Source organism: Protomyctophum parallelum (assembly GCF_964188405.1).
Source record: "Protomyctophum parallelum genome assembly, chromosome: 6".
Lineage (NCBI taxonomy): Eukaryota > Metazoa > Chordata > Actinopteri > Myctophiformes > Myctophidae > Protomyctophum > Protomyctophum parallelum.
Genome location: NC_139701.1, coordinates 25924617 through 25945802, shown reverse-complemented (window position 1 = coordinate 25945802; position 21186 = coordinate 25924617). Strand labels below are relative to the sequence as shown.

The 21186-nt window shown below is 40.9% G+C and overlaps 3 protein-coding genes across 5 annotated transcripts; all 3 read right to left on the bottom strand.

Moving 5' to 3' along the window:
* Positions 1 to 328: 328 nt before the first annotated feature.
* Positions 329 to 6776, bottom strand: tax1bp3 (Tax1 (human T-cell leukemia virus type I) binding protein 3). Its single transcript, XM_083766609.1, has 4 exons — positions 6558 to 6776; positions 3018 to 3137; positions 1342 to 1419; positions 329 to 712 (listed from the first exon to the last, which is right to left on the bottom strand). Exons 1-4 carry the CDS (start codon positions 6615 to 6617, stop codon positions 578 to 580), a joined length of 393 nt encoding a protein of 130 aa, XP_083622735.1. The 5' UTR covers positions 6618 to 6776; the 3' UTR covers positions 329 to 577.
* Positions 6777 to 8002: 1226 nt separating this feature from the next.
* On the bottom strand, positions 8003 to 11655 carry hsh2d (hematopoietic SH2 domain containing). 3 transcript variants are annotated; one of them, XM_083766393.1, is made up of 5 exons: positions 11529 to 11655; positions 11274 to 11363; positions 10170 to 10335; positions 9463 to 9741; positions 8003 to 8604 (listed from the first exon to the last, which is right to left on the bottom strand). In XM_083766393.1, the coding sequence occupies exons 1-5, from the start codon at positions 11642 to 11644 to the stop codon at positions 8089 to 8091; spliced, it is 1167 nt and encodes a 388-aa protein (XP_083622519.1). In that variant the 5' UTR covers positions 11645 to 11655; the 3' UTR covers positions 8003 to 8088. The 3 variants fall into 3 exon arrangements, with proteins under 3 accessions (XP_083622519.1, XP_083622520.1, XP_083622521.1); XM_083766394.1 differs by having other exon boundaries at positions 11292 to 11363; XM_083766395.1 differs by having other exon boundaries at positions 10170 to 10317; positions 11292 to 11363.
* A 3603-nt stretch (positions 11656 to 15258) lies between these two features.
* LOC310860467 (ras-related protein Rab-8A) lies at positions 15259 to 20933 on the bottom strand. Its single transcript, XM_083767400.1, has 8 exons — positions 20787 to 20933; positions 20163 to 20223; positions 19616 to 19676; positions 18846 to 18923; positions 17893 to 17982; positions 17086 to 17151; positions 16786 to 16836; positions 15259 to 16672 (listed from the first exon to the last, which is right to left on the bottom strand). Exons 1-8 carry the CDS (start codon positions 20908 to 20910, stop codon positions 16583 to 16585), a joined length of 621 nt encoding a protein of 206 aa, XP_083623526.1. The 5' UTR covers positions 20911 to 20933; the 3' UTR covers positions 15259 to 16582.
* Positions 20934 to 21186: the final 253 nt, after the last annotated feature.

The window sequence follows — 21186 nt, the reverse complement described above, 5'->3', positions numbered from 1 at the left end:
GGCCAGTGTTGGGTTTAAAGGCTAATAGACAAAGAACTCAGGATTGTGTTTCCCTGGCATTGTATCACCAATGGCCATCTGTGTTGCCTTGCTCAGTTTGTCCTTTTTAATCTGTGCAGAACTTTGGTCAACTACGGTTGTTTTTGAAGGTGATATATAAATAAAGTTTGACTGATTGATCTTTATGAAAGACTAAGGAATAGAAAAGTTATAACGCAGAGGTTGCTGAAATCTGCACAAATTATGCAGTGTGGAATTAGATCACATAAATTGAGGAATAATTGATTTTACACACCCGTTTGTTGTGTGTGGTGTGTGTGTGTGTGTGTGTGTGTGTGTGTGTGTGTGTGTGTGTGTGTGTGTGTGTGCACGAGCGTGCATCCCCTTCCATCTGCACTGGACCTGACATTGTAGGATGTGTATGGTATACAAAAGGAAAGGGGAAAATAAGACATTTTCTTTCATACAGAAGGGAACAGTAATAATGTTATCAAATGGCGGGAGTCTTTGTACACAGCAGTCCGTGGTAATTGTACGAGTAGGTTTCATGGAAAGGTCCGCTATGATGTTGGAGCTGTTACATCATGGAATGTCTGACAGCTTCCTCCAGTGACTTCCTGGTTACCAGTAGCCGTACCACCTCCTCGTTCTTCTTTGTTAGTCTTTTCCGAGCCTGATCATGGGTCACCATGGTCATATCCCAGCCATTCACCTGGGGAAGAGTCATTGAAAAATAAAAATGTTGCCAATTATTTGTCCAAGCTTGCTTGATTAGAACAATACTTGCATCCATACACCCCGTTTACCACTTAAACCCTGGCATCTATACTTGGCAATTGTTCCCTACAGGATAGTGTTGCTAGGGTTAAGTGGTTAATGATGGAAAGAAAAACAGACCAACTCATGAATAATAGTAAAGAATTCTCGGTTAGACATTTAGATTGATTAAAACGCTACCATTTCGATGAACTGTGATGAGGTATAGTTAGAGCTGCTTCAATCAACATACTTCAACTGAACTGTATACATAGTGCCATCTTGTGGTGATATAATTTAGGGCTGAAGTTATGGATTATTTTCTTAGCGATTTTCTATCACTTTTCCGTTTAATCGAATAATGGATAATTTGTTATATTTATATCAATGAATCGATTAAAAAAATAAAAGACCAAATCAATTAGTATGATTAACTACTTAAGCCCTAGTTTATACTTTATATTGCTAAAATGGAAGATCTAGAGTGACGGTCATTATTATGAAAGTCATGTAAATTGATTAGTTTGATTAACTGTTGCACCACCAAAAACATTTGTCAATGAACAAGTATGATTACATACATACCTGCATTATTTTGTCCCCCATCATCAATCCTGCCACCTCCGCTGGTCCTCCTTGCGACACTCGGGTTACATATATCCCCTATGAGGTCACATACAGTATGAGGTCACATACAGTATGAAGTCACTACAGTAGGTCAGGGGTTTCCAAAATGTTTTCATGTCATAAGACTCCTAAAGTTTCCGTTTCAGTATATTTATAGTACAAAATCCGGTGTGCACTTTACAGCAGCAATACATCAAAAACATATCAAAGACATAAAACATAGCAATAAGAAAACATAGTAAAACATATTAAAATGTGCGTAGCTATAGATCATCAAAAATAAAACTAGGCGGAACCATAGTGCATAGAGAAAATATGTGTTTTTAGCCTCGATTTAAAAATGTCCAGGGAATTTGCATCTCTGACATCTTGAGGGAGAGCGTTCCAGAGACAGGGGGCACGATGTGTGAATGCTCTGCCCCCAACCATGCTTTTATTATGTGTTGTGACTGTGAGTTTTCCGGCATCCTGAGAGCGTAGTGGTCTTGGAGGGATGTATATTTTTACTAAACTGGACATGTAAGATGGCGCAAGTCCATTTAAGGTTTTATAGGTCAGAAGGAGTATTTTGAAGTCGGCTCTGGCCTGTATGGGCAGCCAGTGTAGTGCCATGAGTGTTGGTGTGATGTGGTCAAATTACTCTGCATTTTGGACTAATCTAAAACCATTTGTTGCTGGTAAACCAGAGAAGAGGGTGGAGAAAAGTGACTTTCATTAGGCCATAGATTCCCTTTGCAAATGATTCTGTCATAACGACCCTGATATGAAAAGATGTTTTGGTTTAATTAGTGGTGATAGTGAAACATATTGTTAGACTAGTAACTTAAACAGATGTTTTAAATTAAATTAATTAATATGTGTTTGAATGTTTCTGCTACAGGACTAAAGTGCATCCCAAGACTATCCGTTACTTTCACTAGATGTCATAGTTCCCAGCCTAATTCGTATTCCGTTGAAGGTATTTAGCATAGAAAGCTGCTTTAGGAGGTTACAACAATGCAAAGATCACGGAACACTGTTGTATAAGTACTACGTATAAATCAGGCTTAAGTGGTGGTTTGATTATTCAATGTAATTCATCAGGGGACACAAAAACAACTAAATAGACAGCTGAATGAACGAATGAAAATGTTTCTTTGTTAGGCAATTGTCTTCAAAGTTCTATTAACAAAGCTATATTGACTTGGGAAGGAATGGAGATTTCATACCGGTAATTAGTTTAGAAATAATATGTCTATATTATGGATAATTCTATATATTATGCTGGTATGGAGTTGAACAATACATGACTCTTGCTCCAAGTCCATTTACAAATACAATTTAGACAGTAACCAGAGGGATTTACAACATCATGTCAACGCAATGCTATGACATCAGCTACCAATAATGTTCAGGCTTTTTTCAACAGACTAGGCCGAGGAAGGCTCTGATGAAACACGTTTGAATGCTGCCTGTGCTTAATTAAATAAAGGACATTTCTCAGAGTGTTGATTCTTCTGTTTTGTTCCCCAGTGATACTCGGTTCTCAATATTGCTTTACTTCCACTGCCTACAATGAGTATATTTTCAGGGAAAAAACTAAACAGTGAAAAAAGGGAAATGTACACACACACACACACACACACACCCCTCACCTTGTCAGTCTTGTCCTCAGAGAAGGGGTTCTGTCCGGGATCCTGGTCAATTCCTCCTCCGATACTAAAACCTAAAATCAGGTGATCTCCCTGCCTCAGTTTCTGGATCTCAATCCGTTGCTGTTAAACAGAGAGCATTTTTATTCCTCCTAACTGAGCAGAAATACACAACATAAAGGCAATAACTCTGTTGAAGTGTATGCTTTCATCTAGCCCCTTTCGGCACCCTCGGTTACCTTTTCTGAAGTTTGGACGACGGTACCCTAGGGTCCCTCATAGCTTATTCCACCCTCCATAGGACGCAGATTTACCCACTATCTGTTCACGGGGCGCCGCACCGCCACTTGAGTGTTGGTGAGATATTTCAAAGATGCATAAAGCCCACCACACACCGGCTGCGTCCGCCGCTCGGCGCCGCGCGGCGGACACAGCCGCCTCCATTATTTTCAATGAACCTATCGCACACCGGCTCCGTCCGCCGCGTCGCGTCGCCTGGCGCGCCGATAGAACCCAGTTCTATTTTCCAGGCGGCGCCGCGCGGCAACGCGTCGCGCCGCTGACGGTCGCAGACGGTGTGTGTCGGGCTTAACACAGCTATAGGAGGAGACAACGGAAACGTGTGCGAAACTGCATTAACCGCCGATGCCGTTAAGTATTATTAATCATTTTTTTTAAATTATGCTTCGCTGAACTTCTCTCTCCTCCCCTTGTACCGCCTCCCGCACCAAGGCAGGGTGGTCGGTGCGAGGCAGTAACGTAGGGACGCGCAGCTAGGCAGTCACCGCTCGGGAGGCGGTACAAATGGGAAGTCAATAAGGAAGTCAAGGAAGAGAGTTCAGCGAAGCAAAATTTCCTATAGCAGTTTTATGCATCTTTTGAAACATCTCACCACCACCACCACCAGGCCGCAGCACGGCCACAACGGAGGGTATGTACATCTGCCTACCATAGCGTGAGGAAGAAATGCACAGGGACCCTACGTAAAGTGACATCCAAATTTCAGAAAAGATTTACGGAGGGTCCCGAGAGGGGCTATAAATCTGTGTCCTATGGAGGGTGGATTAAGCTATGATGGAGCCTAGGGTACAGTCATCCAAACTTCAGAAATGGTTAGCCCCTCTCGGCACCCTCCGGAAAGTTTTCTGAAATTTGGATGTGACTTTACGTAGGGTCCCTATGGTAGACAGATGTACATACATACATACCCTCCGTGCAGGCCGTGCTGCGGCCTTTTGGTGGTGGTGAGATGTTTCAAAAGAAGCATAAATCGGCTATAGGAGACAACGGAAACATGAGAGAAATTTAATTTGGCGCAGAAGCCGTTAAGTATTTGTTTGACCGTTTTGGCTGCTCTGAAATTCTCTCTTCCTTCCTTCCTTGACTTCCTTATTGACTTCCCATTGTACCGCCTCCAGCACCGGGACTGGCAACTAAGCTGCGCGTCCCTACGTTCCTGCCTCTGATCTGCTCTGTCTCAGCTAGCCACTCTCAGTGCGGGAGGCGGTACAATGGGAAGTCAATAAGGAAGTAAGAGAGAATTTCAGCAGCCAAAACGGTCAAACAAAAAATACTTAACAGCTTCTGCGCCAAATGAAATTTCTCTCACGTTTCCGTTGTCTCCTATAGCCGATTTATGCTTCTTTTGAAACATCTCACCACCACCAAAAGGCCGCAGCACGGCCTGCACGGAGGGTATGTACATCTGTCTACCATAGCTCGTGGAATAAATGCACACGTAAAGTCACATCCAAATTTCAGAAAACTTTACGGAGGGTACCGAGAGAGGCTAAGAAAAGGTAACCGAGGGTCCTGAAAGGGGCTAGCTTTAGTGCAATGGAATTAATGCGAAGTCAACCTTATCACTATGCTTCATTTCGCTTGTAAGAATGTTCTCCCTCCATTACAGTCCACTCACTCACTGGGAGACACTGCTCTTTTATCACTTCAACCCTGTCTTTTGACTTTCACTGGCAGCTGCTGTCTCTCTAAACCAGATGGATGAACGGCTGTGACAGCAGGACTCCTCAGTCCTCTTCACAACACTCCTCAACACAAACACTGCCTCTGTGTCTGATGGTGAATAACTGGTGTCTCTCTCTCTCTGCTGGAAACCTCTGCAAAGTGTGAGTCAGTCAGTGGGTCATTCATTGTAGACTTCCAGTCAATCTACTGTCTAATGTTCTGGCACACTAACCCATTTCTACTCCTGAGTCAGTGTAGGGTAATCTTACGAGTCCAAATGCTACTGTATCCCTCCTTTTTACCACTCTCCGTCACATCTCTTAACACCACCAGAAAGTATTAGATTAATGCAGTACCTCAGAGCTCGCCTTGATTGTCCAAATATATGTGCACACTGCACAGGGATCGCCGAAAATGTTAAGTGTAGGCTAACTGATAGCCCCTTTCGGGACCCTACATAAAGCTTTTCTGAAATTTTGATGAGTTTTATGTTGGGTCCCTGGTCATAACTATATTTTCGTATGGGAATTTCGGAACGCGGAAGTAGACATGCTCTCTAAGATAGAATCTGCGCCGTTTGACGGCCTGTTTTAGTTTAAATTATTCTGAATTCGGGAACTTTAAGTACCTATACATTCCGCTGTCAATATCTCCTGTGTCGCGGAAGCCGTTAAGTATTTTTAATCTTTGTTTGACCGATTTGGTCGCTTTATTTCTTCTTGTTTGTTTACCGTTTATTGTACCGCCTCCCGGTGTGCGGTTGGCTTGTGCGGCTACGTCCCTGCCTCTGATCTGCTGTGTCATAGCTATAGCGCCACTAGCTAGCCAGATAGGCGGTACAATGAGGTGTCAATAAACAAGGAAGGAAGAGATTAATCCAAGCTTCCAAATCGGGCAAACATAGATTAAAAATACTTAACGGCTTCCGCGCCACAGGAGATATTCGCAGCGGCATGTATGGGTACTTATACTTTACATATTCAGAAAGCCTCACAAGGAAAAATGTCGTCACAGAGCGCGGACAGGCTCTAAACTTGTTGTTTATGTTTAAGAATGGCTGCGTACCAGGTGGCATGGTAGTGGTGCAACAGGACCCCATGGACTGGGTCGAACAAAATGTCAGAAACTTCAGTACCATTGGGTTCTGCTTGGAGGGCTAGCTAACTGACTGCTTATCTTATCACATAGCAGCACGTAGCCTAGGCTAGCTCATAGCGTTACCTAGCCCTAACACCACGCCTACTGTACCCGAGTGCAGTGTGGAATTTTGCATTGGAAATTCTGGAATTGACTTTATATTTCAAATGTAATACTCAACAGTAAAGTTTCATCTTTCATTCTATGGCATTTAAAATATGGCGTTCATCAGCTATTGTTGGGTTTGCCTTAAACTACCATTGTCCGACATTAAAGTTCGATTATTTGGCAACGGATTCGAGCTACAGCTCTATTTCCTCTAGCTGGTGAAACAAAACACATACATATAATTTAAATGCTGCGTATTGATAGGGTCCAGGCAGGGCCAGGCTTCTCAAAGTGAACAATGGATGCCTGCTGAATGAATACTCCCAAACTTACCACAACAGCAGTCACCGGCTGTCCAGGGATGAACGACATATCGTCGGACCTGGAAAACATTTTACTGTAAAAAACGCGAACTCTTGTTATGCGTTAGTTTTTTTTATCTATTCAACCGTACACAACACAAAGGTTCCGAGAGCAGGACAACTTCCTGGATCATTCCATGAGTAAAACTAACAACTGCTTCTGAAATGTAATAATAAGGAAAGGCTTTGCTGATGACGTCACTTCACCTTCCCTTGGTTGGGTGCTCGCGTTGTGTGACACGGTGCAGCCAGGAAGGGTGGCGTCTTGGTAGCACGCCTTAAGACGCGATCACTCCACCCATGTGTGGTACTTGGATTACCAAATGGAGCGCTTCAAGTCATCATGCATCCCCATGTCCTGGCATGGGACAAGGAATGGGACAGGGTGGGGCATTACTCCAGTCCATAAATGGGCACTTGGCCCAGGCCATCTGTAACTGTTGAGTCGTCGACTCGTCGTTGGCCCCATTTCGTGATGCAAGGATTATCTTGTCTGACACATAACATCTGAGACTTCTGTGATTTTAGATCATCCGGAAAAATCAAGTCATCAAATAACAGTTAAAAATATAGAACTTTAATTACAATTTCCTACAGACGGTATGAACATCCACGGCCACTAGATGGCAGTGTCTGATAAATTACAAGAAACGGTGAAATTCTATCAATGATATGGTAAGGAGGTTTCTTTGTGATTTTTACAATAATATAAAAGTTGTCAATTTTAAATAACAAAAAAAATATATATTTATCACAGTTGTTGCAAGCAATATGGCTATCATTTGTCAACATAAACCCGTAGGCACATACTGTATAACTGTTGTCATTACATTAATCGAACTGTCCTTGATTTTTAATAAGGTCCTAAACAGTCTCCCATGTTTCCCTGAACAGTACTTTGTTTTCAGCTCTGGATATTTGATCAAAATGCTGTTTACCTACGTCACACACTGTTGAGAATGGATCAGCTTCTCATGCTAGAGCTTCTGGACCCTTTAGGAATCTACAAATCCAGTCTTTAGTTTTCCTACATTATCCTTCCTTATCGTCGCATGGCTTTTCACATTCTCTCAGTCTTACCTTTATAGGAACATTTCCATGGACAACACAGCTGTGTCCCTGACTTAGAAACAATAGCTACTTTTCAATCATCACCTCATCTCTTCTGCAAATAGTAGTCAGTTTGTGTAAAATGTAAGTTTTATGTTAATCTGGATTTACACTATGCAAACAGGAGAATATTCATGTACATTGGTTAGTATATTTAAAAGCATTTAAATGAACATACATAGCCTACAGTACCCTTCAGTCATTAGCACATCTCACTTTCCTTTACAGTTAGAAATTCTGTAGCTCCAGAATGAGCGTAGTGCTGAGGGAACATACTGGGGCTAGGTAATATACATGACCCTCCTTTTGGTCTCTTGCTCACTCTGAAATTGGCCACCAGTGAGTCTCATTTATCCATTTGTAACTCTGAGGATTTTACTGTGTGCTGTGTTTTAGTAGTATCCAGGGGCAAAAGGTGGAGGTGGCAGATACTCTTCAGGTAATCCACTATCAGATAGTCTTATAGTATGTCTATAGCTGGAAGATGGTGGCCACTTGATTTCCTGCTCCCCTGGAATCTCCTGGTATTCATTTTCAGTAGGTTCGCCTCTGTCTGTAGACTCTGGATCAGTCAGTCTGGGCTGCTGCAACATGCATTTATTTTTTTGCAATGTCTTCTTGATATTCATTAGGTTGATGGCTGCTGATAGCTGCACATCATCGTTCCTTACTAATTGCGTGTCCGCAGACTGCTGGCCATCATGTGTGTTTGACACAGTGGGGAAGACCACTGTGGACACTGATGAAATCTGAGCTGCAGAGCTAGATCTGGTACAAGCCTGGACCATCTTCTTCTGTGTTAGTGGTGGTAGAAGTGTCCTAGCAGGGAGGTCAGGAAGCTGATCTGGCTGGGTGGGGTTGACCAGATATTTCTTCCTTGGCAATGGCACAGGCCAGAGAGCCTCCACCTGAAATATACAGGCAGCATAGTGTTGTCAATCACTATTCACTATATTAAAATTATAGAGTGAATAAGACCTTTTTTTAATAAATCCTTCCATTTGAGAGCTTCAGATGATGAGTAGAACTATGACCACAAGTCATTAATTAAGCTTTAGGAGTGAGTGAGTGAGTGAGTGAGTGTCTTGTCTTACAACTCAACCTATCCCTAATAGGATTACAATTAAAACATCAAAAACACAATTATAAAACGTTACATTCACTTCTCGGTAACATAAAGCCAAATTGAAATAACACAATGAGCCACTTATGTTCTTCGTTTGCTAATCCCAAACTCTATCAACAAATGCAAATACAAGCCATTTAGTCGATCTGCATCACTTAACCACACCATGTCTGAATTTTGACACCTGTTAAATAATGTAACTTGTAATTACATTCAAAGACCTTGTACCCAGAGGCTTCGTTGCTGCAAAAATGGCTCCAGCCAAATTACTATTTGTTACCAAAACTACTTTTTGAAAGCTGTCAGAAGGTGTGTTGTTAACCCATTTAGGCCTGACGTCGGGGCGGACGTCTTTCTTCTGAAAGAATATATATTCAAAGATTTGTGCCGCATTTTCACGATTTTTCAAAAATAGCAGACCTACAAGCCCACAAGCTTGTAGATCTGCTATTTTTCAATAGCTAAAGTATTACATAATGCTTAGTTAAAACACCAAAAGGGGTTCCCGCCCAGAATCAATGAGCTGGCCCTTAATGGAAATGGAAACTTAACTTGACCTGCAAAGCATACTTGTCAACCGTAATGATTAACCTATACTGCCACCTCCAACAATGTACATACATTCAGAATCATTCTTTACCTCAGCTGGAATTTCAGACAATGAGTTGGACAAGTCATCTTCCAGGAATGGGTAAAATGTGTTTGGTTGGCTTTTAGTTACAGCAGGTCTCTTGGTAATATTTGGAGAAGGGACTTCAGAGGCCCCTAGTGCAGTGGGGCGATGTGGAAGGGCAGGCGGCACGTCATCCTGTGGTTTTCGTTGACTGTTATGTGGATGTTGGAAGATATTAACTCCATAATTCAGTGGTTGCCTTTGGGGAAACAGGAGCTCAGCATAATCAGCTCCATCCTTTGATACCTTTAATATTAACAAAGAAAGAGAAATGTTGTGTTGACATTTTTGAAAATGCCTCCGTTATACAGTACTAGAAGCATCTGGTGGAAAAATACAGATATGTATAACTAACATGCCTTATCAATGCCTTATATGCATTCCTATAATCATAGATTAGACTAAACTAGTTTAGTGTGTGCCCAGGGTGTCTCATACCCCGAATTTGCCACTACAGTGTCACTCGTTTTTACTAATAAGTGTAGGCCCGTTCCCTGAACACATTATGATTGACTGTCATTCGTGGATAATGAATACACTTACAGTACAGTATGTGCATCCTTGGTGAAGTGTCTGTCTGGCCTTTTTGTCTTATTTGACTAATGGATTGAAGAACTATTCTGAATTTAGGCCAAAACAAACACATTGTGTGATGAGAAAGAAAATATTCTCACCTGTCCACAAGGAAGAGTCAGTAATTCATTGAAAGGCATCATGGGAGTCCTGCGGTGAAAATCCACCAAATCCTGGAGAAAAATGTGACGTTTATTCTCTCCAACGATGACATAATACCCATCCATCAGGGCATCTATCATGAAGTGCCTACAGCGGCCGTCAGCGCTACAGGTTTACATGAGAACACACACACACACACACACACACACACACACACACACACACACACACACACACACACACACACACACACACACACACACACACACACACACACACACACACACACACACACACACACACACACACACACACACACACACACACACACACACACACACACACACACAGTCAGGAAGAGGAAACAGAACAGGACTTTGAACTGTAACACTGAGCAGGGGCGAGGTGACTCACACCAGGGAGGATTTGTTTGTAATAGGTAGGGATGCACCGATCCGGCTTTTTGGCATTCGATACCGATTTCGATACATGGGGGTCCAGTATCTGCCGATACAGAGTACCGATCCGATACCCCCCACAAAGAAACGTAATAACCTATTAAGCTGTATGCCTCACTGTGTGGAGTCTGGAATCATTATTTTGTGTAAGGCAACATCAAGGCTTGACTTAAACATTACTTTCCCAACTTTGTAAAACAAAATGTAACAAACACAGATATAAATGCACTGAATTATTTATTAAATAACTGTGCAACAATTAGACCAGGTTAATGTGTGCGCAGGCTAGCCTGGCTGCATTCCACATGTTATACTGTCAATACTACACTGCTGTGTCACAGAGGAGGTAGAGTTGTTTTCATACTGTAATTACACATAATTATCGGATCGGATCGGATAATGGATCGGCCACCGATCCGATAACCGATCTAGAATTTTAGCCTGGATCGGCGCCGATCTCCGATACGAGTATCGGATCGGTGCATCCCTAGTAATAGGCCTTAAGATCCACGCTTAAATGCAAAAGTGAATACCGGTATGTTCTAATAGTATACAGTAGGTGTACCTGCCATGGAGAAAACATGTTATTTATCATTAAGTGTTATAAGGCTGAGTAAGAAGTTCTTTATCCTACAAAACATTCACCGATATGAGAGCGTGTACCCAATCCGGCTCTCACTGACTCGGATGAGGAAATAGCCTGGAGGCTTGGACAGCAACAGCTCCTCTGCGGTCCTGTGAAAGACATGAAATAATATTTTCTTTAAGGCAGCTTATACCTTAGCAAGAAAACTCATTGCACACATTTTAAAACATGGCCCTCGTGATTCCTTGTTGTCTGCCAAGCATTGCAGATGGCAGACAGTGATACGCAGTCATTTGGAATTTTGCTGCACTTACTTCCTGGAAATAATACCATGGAACCATTCTGGAATTATTCCATTCCTGATGACAGAGTGGAGTTGAAACTGTTTGAACCAGGTAAAAACAGAATGGTGACCCTCCACCCCGTCCATTTCCACAAAGGTGTCCTAAGAGGAAAACAAACAGTTAATTTGTGGTTTAGCAACATCATAACTACTAGACCAGGCAGATAAATATATACCTAGACATGTCTCAATCTGTGTCAGTGTGCACACTAGTTTGCAAAAATAGCCCATATGTTGCTCTGTAACAGGTGAACTGCCAATTAATGTCACTCATTGATGTGATGATTGTCACACATGGAACTGGCAATGGTGATATAAGAAAATGTATTATGAGTTGTCTTCCCATTATCATCCAGTGTTATTCTGTCACACAGTCGATGTGAAATCGTGCAAACATTGTTCCTCAATCCATAAATCAACAAAGAGAAAGAGGAAAGACCACATGTTCCTGTTGTACCAACAAGTATGCTCCACAGGTAACATTTAATAAAAGATCATGAGTGAAAAATAGTTTAACACTTCAATTTAGCAGAAATTAAAAAGGCTACAAATTCTAGTAGTAGGTTATTAGGTTATATATTATCGGCAATGAGTAGAGGCCAGTCCACACCAATGATTTGCGACGCAACTCTGTCTCCTTGCAGTTGCAACTACTTAAAAAACTGTTGCAAGTTGAGAGTTGTGACTCGTTTACAAAATGTAGCCTATGAACATTGTATTGTATTGTATTGTATTACATCGTGTCAGCTTGTGCAGTCATATTTCTGAATGTCAATGTTCAATTAAATATAAAAGAAAATGTTTCAACTGCCATAGTCATATTAAGTGTAGGCATGTTAATAGAGACCCGTTGGGTCCCTGATTAGAAAATGTTCTGGAATGTGACATTTAATAAAAATTAAGAGAAAGATGATAGCATACATCCTCGACACCAAGGACGATAGAGATAGAGAATATGTCACACGTTTGGTTGATGTTGACAGAGGAAAGTCTAGTTCTTATGAAAATTAAATAATGATAGTGTTGCTGCTACTAACTATGTAATAAAAAAGGATTTGCTGAAATATTTAAAACCAACGTAAAAAGTCGTTCAAGGCTAAATTCATGCCTGTTACTGAAAATGTACACACACACACACGTCTGCTAGTCACAATGTGGGACAGGGTCTGAATTTGTGGGAGCCCTTAAAAGTCTTGGAAATGAGGGACAAAGGGGGCAAAGACATCTGGTCAGTGGTGGACCACTGGTGGTGGTTACCCTACACACACACACACACACACACACACACACACACACACAGTGCTGTTTATTTTATTTGTATCTACATTGCCTTTATTAAAGTATGTACCGATAGGCTAAATCAATAATAAATAATAGTTAGGCCACATTCCCAAAATAGTATTGTTACATTGGAATAGGCTAGTAACAAAACGAGCATAAATACGAGCTAGGGCATCTTACTTGACTTACTACTTTACAATGTTTGTTTTAACTGGGTAACACCTGTGCAACAACTTAAAAGATACATGCCCCTTAATTATTTGTTTGATAGTTTCTTCATAAAGCCAAACAACAAACTTCTGCAAGTTTAGAATATGTACAGACATTGGTTGGTGACTCTTGCAGTCAATAAAGGATATTATTTATTACCCTTTAGATTAGAACTTACATATAGCAGCATTCTAGCACCAAATAATAGCATAATAATAGCATTCCAAATAACAGCAAATATCTAGGAGTGACAGAAAAGCCAGAAACTGCGAAATGCTTCAGTAGCCATGTGTTAATAAACTACGTATTTCTAAATGTAATAATACATCTCAGCTATACCAACTATAGCGTCTCTAGGACTTACCTCGTGCGTGAAGTGTAGGTAATGAGTTGACAACCCAGCAGTTCTTTGAATTTCAACTCAACAAACTGCTATCATTATCACCCATCACCTGTGGAGGGCGGAGTCAAACTTTCTCACGCGAAGATGAACCGCTCTACAAGCTCACAACGCGTCGCGGTGAGAAGCTTTGTGAGCTTGTAGATCGGTTCATTTCAACACGCGATCGCGTCGTAGAAGTCACAGTGCTGTAGGAGAATAATGAAGTACAGTAGACATTTCAGGAGTGATTTGCAAAACAAAGTGGCTACGTCAGTGATGTCCTATTCCAATGACTATAACAAGTCACATATGCATTTTATAGCCCCCAATACGATCCCTCAGTAGTCAGTCCCTATATATACGCTCATTCTGTAGCTCCGAGATGAGCTACAGAATGTGTAGCCTAGGGACTGAGGGAACGTAGTATATTGGGGCTACACTTTACAGTGCTCGTCATCATTCATCATGCCGTTCTGTTCTGCCGTTTGTTGAGATCTATACCCTTTTAATAGTTGTTTAAATCAGAAAGTTGTTAATTTAAAAGCAGTCTGGTTTAAATAATGTTCAAATGATTTCAGGAATAAAGTGGTTATTCTCAGCATTGTCTACCAGCTCTTTCTGACCACATAATACAGAAATGTAGGCTAAAAATTAAGAAACTACACATTTTTAAAAGAATCTCATTTTAATAAATCAACAATAGAACATATCTACAAAAAGGTGTAGATCAATAAGATTTATGAAAGTACAGTACAATCATTGTATAACGTTTATTTACAATTGTGGAAAAAAGCTAATCTTTCCCATGAAACTCACCAATAATCAGCAACACAATCCAAATTTAGTTTTATCCAGGGATTACAAAGGAGATCTTCACATAAAAACCACAAGATTTAGAACGTGGAAGAAATTACAAGAGACTAAACCTCTTTCTGTAAGTAAAGCCCAATTAAAGTGTGGACAAGCCACAGTTTAGCCACCTGGATTAGTCTGAATGTGAGAAACAGCTGGCTTAAACAGTAGGTGCTGAAAAGTCTCACAGGTCCAACAGAGTTAACAATGATGCCATTGTAATGATCCCCATCCACAGGTCAACACCTTGGTGTTTCATTAAGGGATTCTGTTGACTGACTCGTAATCACAATTAGAGAATAGTTGCAAGTTGCAACATCTCAGGAAGCTCACACCGTCATAACTCTGATGTGAATTAAAGGTTTTCCTATGACAATGCAAACAAGCTCCACATTTAACACAAATGAACAGAGATCAAAGAAAATAGGGAGTGACATATAGGCAAAGAGCCAAAGAAAATAAAGCTAAATGTGAATAGATCCTCCACAGTTATAATCTCAAAGAAGCTTGTGATCAAGTCAGATGTGCAAATCTTTCAAACGTCCTGACTCCTATCGTCTCTCGAGTCTGGATGCATAGTTCAGAGGGCCACGGTGGACCAAAATAAGATGTGATGCCATTGAACTGGAGCGAGCTCAGAGGAAGCAAAGTACAACCCTGCTTGGGCTTCTCAAAAGCATGTTTTTTTTTTGGGGGGGGGGGGGGGGGGGAGGGGACTTTGCCAACACTAGTAGATGGAAGAGTTGTGGGCCTAAAATATTCTTTAAGTAGGGGAAAGAAATCCCCTGCCTTAATTATCGCAACACTAACATCACCTTCACAAAAATATGTCAGTGCTAAGATGTTTCAGGAAGCCCAGCTGTGCTCTTACCAAATAACTTCAAAATACCAACTAGCGTAATTGGTGAACAAAAAAAAACATTGCATTGTGTCTGTGTGTGCTTTCAACAAAGTATTTTAACAGACAAATGAAGTGTACAGAACCCATGAAAGAAAACTGGAAAAGTGCATAATAAAGAATATAAAATGGGCACTTGACTAGCGCCGTTTGTCCATTCCATAAATACTGTTACAGTAAAGACCCTTTTTCAAAAGCCCAACAAAAACAGTTGCATACAATTTCCCACTGTGAACTGGAAGAAACGTATTTAAACAGTGACGTTAACACCGTGGCTCCCTCTGTCAGCACAGTTATGCAGCTGTAATGCCGTCTGAGGGATTACCAAAGAGAACAGTGCTGCTAATCCACGAATATTCCACTTTACCTCGCATTCACAGGACTTAAAACCCCAAATAAGCACAATTACAAACTCCATGCTTACCCTATTTTTAAGCTACTTTTTTACCCAAGACCCCTGCCTCAATACCTGTACGTGAATACTTGACATAATAAGATCGCACAGATACAGATAGCATTGCACACTTAAAAGACCAAGAGTGTCACTACCATGATTGGAATGTCAGTTTTTACAGAAGGAAATTAATGAGTAGGAAATGAGAGCAAATGTTCCACAACACAGAACAAAGGGTGAACAGGAAAAATGGTCTGGCACCAACCAAATGCATGTATGCATCTGTGCCTAACTTGATCAAAAGTTAGATCAATAGAACTTACAGTAAAATCAGTGTGCACATGTATTATAATAGCTAGTGTGGTGATACGTAGCTAGCACCATACTGTGGTCTTATCAACTCACGTACAGTAAGTCAAACATAGAAAATAAATTGACAAATGAGGCCTGCTGTTATGATGCAAAATATGGGAATCCAGTGTGCATAAAGGTAAGTGGTGATAAGCAGCCAAGCAATAAGCTTGCACTAAATAATGCCAGTGAACGTTAAGAGAAGCCGGTTAGGCATCAGATGAGCTCATGTTCAAGACAAACAACCTTTAAAACATAAAAAAAAAATGTTGCAGTGGTTTCAGTTACAAAGAACTATGGGTAGTAAGAGATTTGTTCATTTCCTGCTAAATACCATCAAGGTTTCTCAAAAAACACTTCTTAAAAAATAAAACCTATGAGGTCCTGTGAAAATTGTACATACAGTAACAGAGGCCACAAACTTGTGCATATAAGCACTGAAAGAAGCACTTTCTCAGACAACCTCCTTATTTTTTCAATGGTTAGAAATAAGCATGGCGTTTTAGGACATGGATAAACTTAAGGAAAACGGAAGACAAGAAAAGGAGGAGTAGAAAGTGACATGGAAGAAGGGATCTGAGCATGCTACGTCCAGTTCTGTCCAGTGAGGGACATAGTTAAGGCCATGGTGAATATTGACACTCCTCTGTCCCCTACTCACAGAAGTGTGCAGCGGAAGAAACTGGGTTTCTTGGGCTGTTCTGTTATCTTCACCCCTTGATTGCTGCCCTGTGGGTTGTTGCCCTCCTGAAATACACACAGATAAGAGTACATGCAAGAAAGAGAAGAGTATGAACGTAACAGCACACTAATTAAAATCACTGGCAGATTAAAACATAATATTTGAGTGTCATTCTCACCAGCTTCTTGTCCATTTTTGCCTTGATGTCTCTGGCAAGAGTCAAAAAGGCCTGCAGAGCCAAAGGGTAAAAAAGCCTGATATTAGCAAATCACACATGGTGGTGCGAATGAAAATCCTGGGTAGTGAGGCTAATAGTGGTGAAACCCAGACCAAATACATGAAAGGAAACTTGTTTGTCTTGATATTTTTTTAGGATAATAAGTAAAATAAAATAAAGTAAAGTAATCTCAGCCACTGCTCAAATGTAATTTCAGAACCCTGCTACAGACTAAGAGAGAAGTAAAAGACTTGAACTCACATTCTCCACGTTTATGTTGGCCTTTGCACTGGTCTCCATAAACTTGATACCATACTCCAATGCCAGCTGACAGCAGTAGAGATAAGAAACAGTGACACTGTCAGTACAAATATAGAAGTACAATTGTGAATAATTAATTATACAATTAATTAACAGGTCGTTTCGAGGAAGCAATCAGATTGGTTGAAACAGCTTCTAGCCGTTCCTTAAACCAGCACAAAGGAACCCCTAATCAAAACAAAGATTTCAGCTGCTTTTTCTCTCAGAGCGCAGCAGACTAGGTGGCTAGGCTAGCTAGTTTCTTGGGACATGTGTGGTTGTAGTGACTAAATCTGTCATTAAAAATATTAAAAAATTCGGCGATTATCTTAGTTTTAAGGGTAATTGCAATATTACACTCAAGGGTGTAATGTTATCATCATTAATGCACATTTTGGAACCTGCCCGTTCCTACGGCACCGCAGGCGTGCATTAATTCAACGTTTCAATCACTGGGATCTTCTTCCTTCTGTAATGCCGTTTGTCCAGCACCTGGGCTAGAGTGGATGTGCATGTACTCACCATGGTCACATCTAATCCCTCTATAAAAATAATAATAATTGCTCAATACCAACAGCCAGTCAGAAAGTGTATATAGTCAATATTTCAGGCCAATAAAAAATATATTTCTTTCCCACTTTAAACAAACCGTCAGGACTACAATTTAATTCATCATAGATGACTGGCGTCCAAGTACTACAGATGGGTACTGCATTAAGTATGAGAACAAAGGGTACTACACTAGTCCAACAAATTCTATTAACCCACCTTCTCCCCTCTGTCCTTGGACACCTGCCGTTTGTCATTGACGTCGCATTTGTTCCCAAGGACCATCCTCTCCACATCTGCTGATGCATGCTGAAAAGGAAAGGAGGTCATGGCAAACAGACAGGAACAAATTAAGTGACAACTGTAGTTTATATTTCCGTGAATTAAAGCAAAATAAAATCTCACGACTGAAAATGTTTGCATGACTAAAGTCCTAAATGTGCGATTTGTGAGACAGCATGAAAGGAACTACCCACACTAGAGAAACACACTTAAAGAAATCACAGATTGAGGCTATAACCATTGCTTTCATTATGAGATATCCGACCGAGACTATTACAGATTTTATAGAAGATGCATCAGATCATATTGCATGTTTTCGCTGTGCAACATGCCTCCAAAGAAGACACGTCGTCGTCTTCTATGGAATCAAAAAGACTGAAATCAGTCGTGGCGACTGAGAACTTTAATTAATGTATTTGTGCTTCAATTACACAGACTTAAAGGAAAAGGAGACATGGCAAACAGACAGGAAATACTGTATGTCACTGTGACTAACAAGTAGAAACCACGTGTACACACTGGGCAAGAACTGCTACTGAAAGTGTCTAAGCAGGAAGTACAGCCTAAGGAAGTTGCGTTGATGCTGCGCAGATCGGTTTACATTACTCAGGCAGGAAAACAGTCTTGTGATTGGTCAAAAAGACAGCTTCCGACGAAAGTACATTTAAGTACTCACTTTCATGTCTACCTTGTGATAAGTACTCCCTGTGACATGAGAAAATCCTGTGAATGAGTTTATAGGAATGACAACTACTGTATATAGGTGGTCACACACACACACACACACACACACACACACACACACACACACACACACACACACACACACACACACACACACACACACACACACACACACACACACACACACACACACACACACACATTACCTCCTCTATGTTCCGTATCCAGTTCTTGATGTTGTCAAATGACTTCTCGTTGGTAATGTCATATACTAACATTATTCCCTGGAGAATTCACAGATGGTAAACAGTTAAAAATGGGTGGTTTGATCCAACCAATGAAAAGGAAAATGAGGGTAAAACAATTAAAACATTTGATATGGACCATATAAAGTCAAGCTTGAATGAGTATATATTCTTTGGAATCGTCATAAGTTTAACTAAATATATTTGTTTATGTAAAACTGAACTAACCAATTTCAACCAATAATATCATGAATCATGGCTCATTAATCTTCTCATCAATCTTCAACTTCAAACTGAAATTCTGTGCATTAAGATATGCTCACTTCACTTCAACCTTCAAATCAAACTCCTCCCAAAACTCATTTGGAAATATATCATCATCATATCATACAGAGTTGAACGCTCTCAAAATGCTTTATGTGGACTTTTCATTACTATTATGGCTATTTGTGGACAGCATAATGTGAAACAAATTGAAATAGCAAATTGTAATTTACCGGTAGTGACAAAAGAGACTTATGCTGGCATGACATTAACATCATTATAGAGTCCTGGCTGTATTCCATGACAATGGATTGAACACACCTCTAATGTTTAGGTATGTAAACACAATGCAGGGCATGATCATGCAAGGAATGTAGAATTAACTATGGCAATGAGTTGGGGCTGGCACTGGAACTGGCAACCAATGCCATCCATTTAGTTCCAGTTGACATAGTATTGTTACTTACCATGGCTCCTCTGTAGTAAGCTGTAGTAATGGTCCGGAACCTCTCCTGTCCTGCTGTGTCCCTAGAGGGAAAATATATATATATTTAAAATACGTATTTATGAAACTAACCCATGTCACTGAATGCATTTGCTGTCTAGATGTCTGGTAAACCTGCCCTGGCTGTAACCTGGGACATGGATATATCACAATGATTATGTGAACATCAGATGGATACAGCAATAATCTGGACCCAAGTGGCCTCAAATCATAATTATATTAAATGTCTCCCCCAGGTATCCTTTCAAGCCTCTCGCAAATTGTGTGTGTGTGTGTGTGTGTGTGTGTGTGTGTGTGTGTGTGTGTGTGTGTGTGTGTGTGTGTGTGTGTGTGTATCATGTGAAATACTTGACCTCTGTGTGTACAACAGAAGGCAACACACTAGTATCCATTTTAGGGAAGACGGGGATGAAGGGAAAACGTATAGTGCATTGTACAGTCTAATTAAAAAAAGGTATATGAATTAAGCACAAAGGTTACATTTCCCTTGTGGGGTGCATTACCCTTACCATATCTGTAGCTTGATTTTCTTCCCATCTAATTCTATTGTTCTGATCTTGAAGTCAATACCTGAAAGACAGCACAGCACAAGCAGAAGCAGGGCATTATACATTTCCTGTTCAATTGATCGTGTTCATGGCAAAGACACAAAACAAGCTGGATTAACTGGATTTAATAATTTCGCAAAGTAACACAAAGCCTTAAATCAGAAGTCATGATTTATGCATTGTGTATTTCAGAACAGGATGGGCTGTGTCAGTGAATAAGAACGGCTAACCAAGTTAGCTTACTGCTTACAGCACTTGAGATCACTTGACTTGACAGCTTTGTACCCTGCTAGCTCAGCTGGTACCCCACCCAAGAAACCGTACAGAAAAGTCTATGTTTACAGACCTATGACTGACTAACGTCTTTGACTCGTTTACAATTCCGCATATAAAGTGTGACAGTGTCTTCGCTCTCTCTTTTCTAGATGTACTTTGTGACAAGCCGCTTCCTGTAGCCTCTGGTTTATAACGAAAGGTAACTAACTGAAAAAAGTTAGCAACAAATTAGCATGACGGGATGGGCTGACTCTGGTGCACTTTTTCGGCCAAGACAGCAACACACAATTCCCATTTTTTTTTACCAACCTATGGTGGAGATAAACGTTGAGTTGAAGGCATCTTCTGAGAATCTGAATAGCACACAAGTCTTTCCGACGCCCGAGTCGCCGATTAAAAGAAGTTTAAACAAGTAATCGTAAGTCTTCGCCATGTTATTAGCTATTTGCGGATATCCCGCCCGTCAGTCTGTCTACATTCAAGGAGGCGTCACCGCATGTCAGTTTATAAGACTGCTGATTGGTCGAGCGACACGTCGATCTTGTCTGTCGTCGTGGCCCCGGAAACCCAGCATGCCCGAGTTTACGCTTCGCCCGATCTACAAGACCAAAAATCGTCGCATCCGCGACGTGTTGTGGGCTTGTAGATCGGCTATGGTCGTCACGCGACGCCGTCGTACGGCGAAGTAAAAACCCGGGCTTCACTATTT

Coding starts and splice junctions, on each gene's coding strand:
- tax1bp3 (XM_083766609.1), bottom strand. CDS start 6,617: ATGTTTTCCAGGTCCGACGATATGTCGTTCATCCCTGGACAGCCGGTG. Junction 3,138..6,557: donor AGCCGGTGACTGCTGTTGTG/GTAAGTTTGGGA, acceptor TCTGTTTAACAG/CAACGGATTGAGATCCAGAA. Junction 1,420..3,017: donor CTGAGGACAAGACTGACAAG/GTGAGGGGTGTG, acceptor GTGACCTCATAG/GGGATATATGTAACCCGAGT.
- LOC310860467 (XM_083767400.1), bottom strand. CDS start 20,910: ATGGCGAAGACTTACGATTACTTGTTTAAACTTCTTTTAATCGGCGAC. Junction 18,924..19,615: donor CTTACTACAGAGGAGCCATG/GTAAGTAACAAT, acceptor TGAATTCTCCAG/GGAATAATGTTAGTATATGA. Junction 16,673..16,785: donor CAAAAATGGACAAGAAGCTG/GTGAGAATGACA, acceptor TGTGTATTTCAG/GAGGGCAACAACCCACAGGG.
- hsh2d (XM_083766393.1), bottom strand. CDS start 11,644: ATGGACGGGGTGGAGGGTCACCATTCTGTTTTTACCTGGTTCAAACAG. Junction 10,336..11,273: donor GGGTACACGCTCTCATATCG/GTGAATGTTTTG, acceptor GTAAACCTGTAG/CGCTGACGGCCGCTGTAGGC. Junction 9,742..10,169: donor TGACTCTTCCTTGTGGACAG/GTGAGAATATTT, acceptor TTAATATTAAAG/GTATCAAAGGATGGAGCTGA.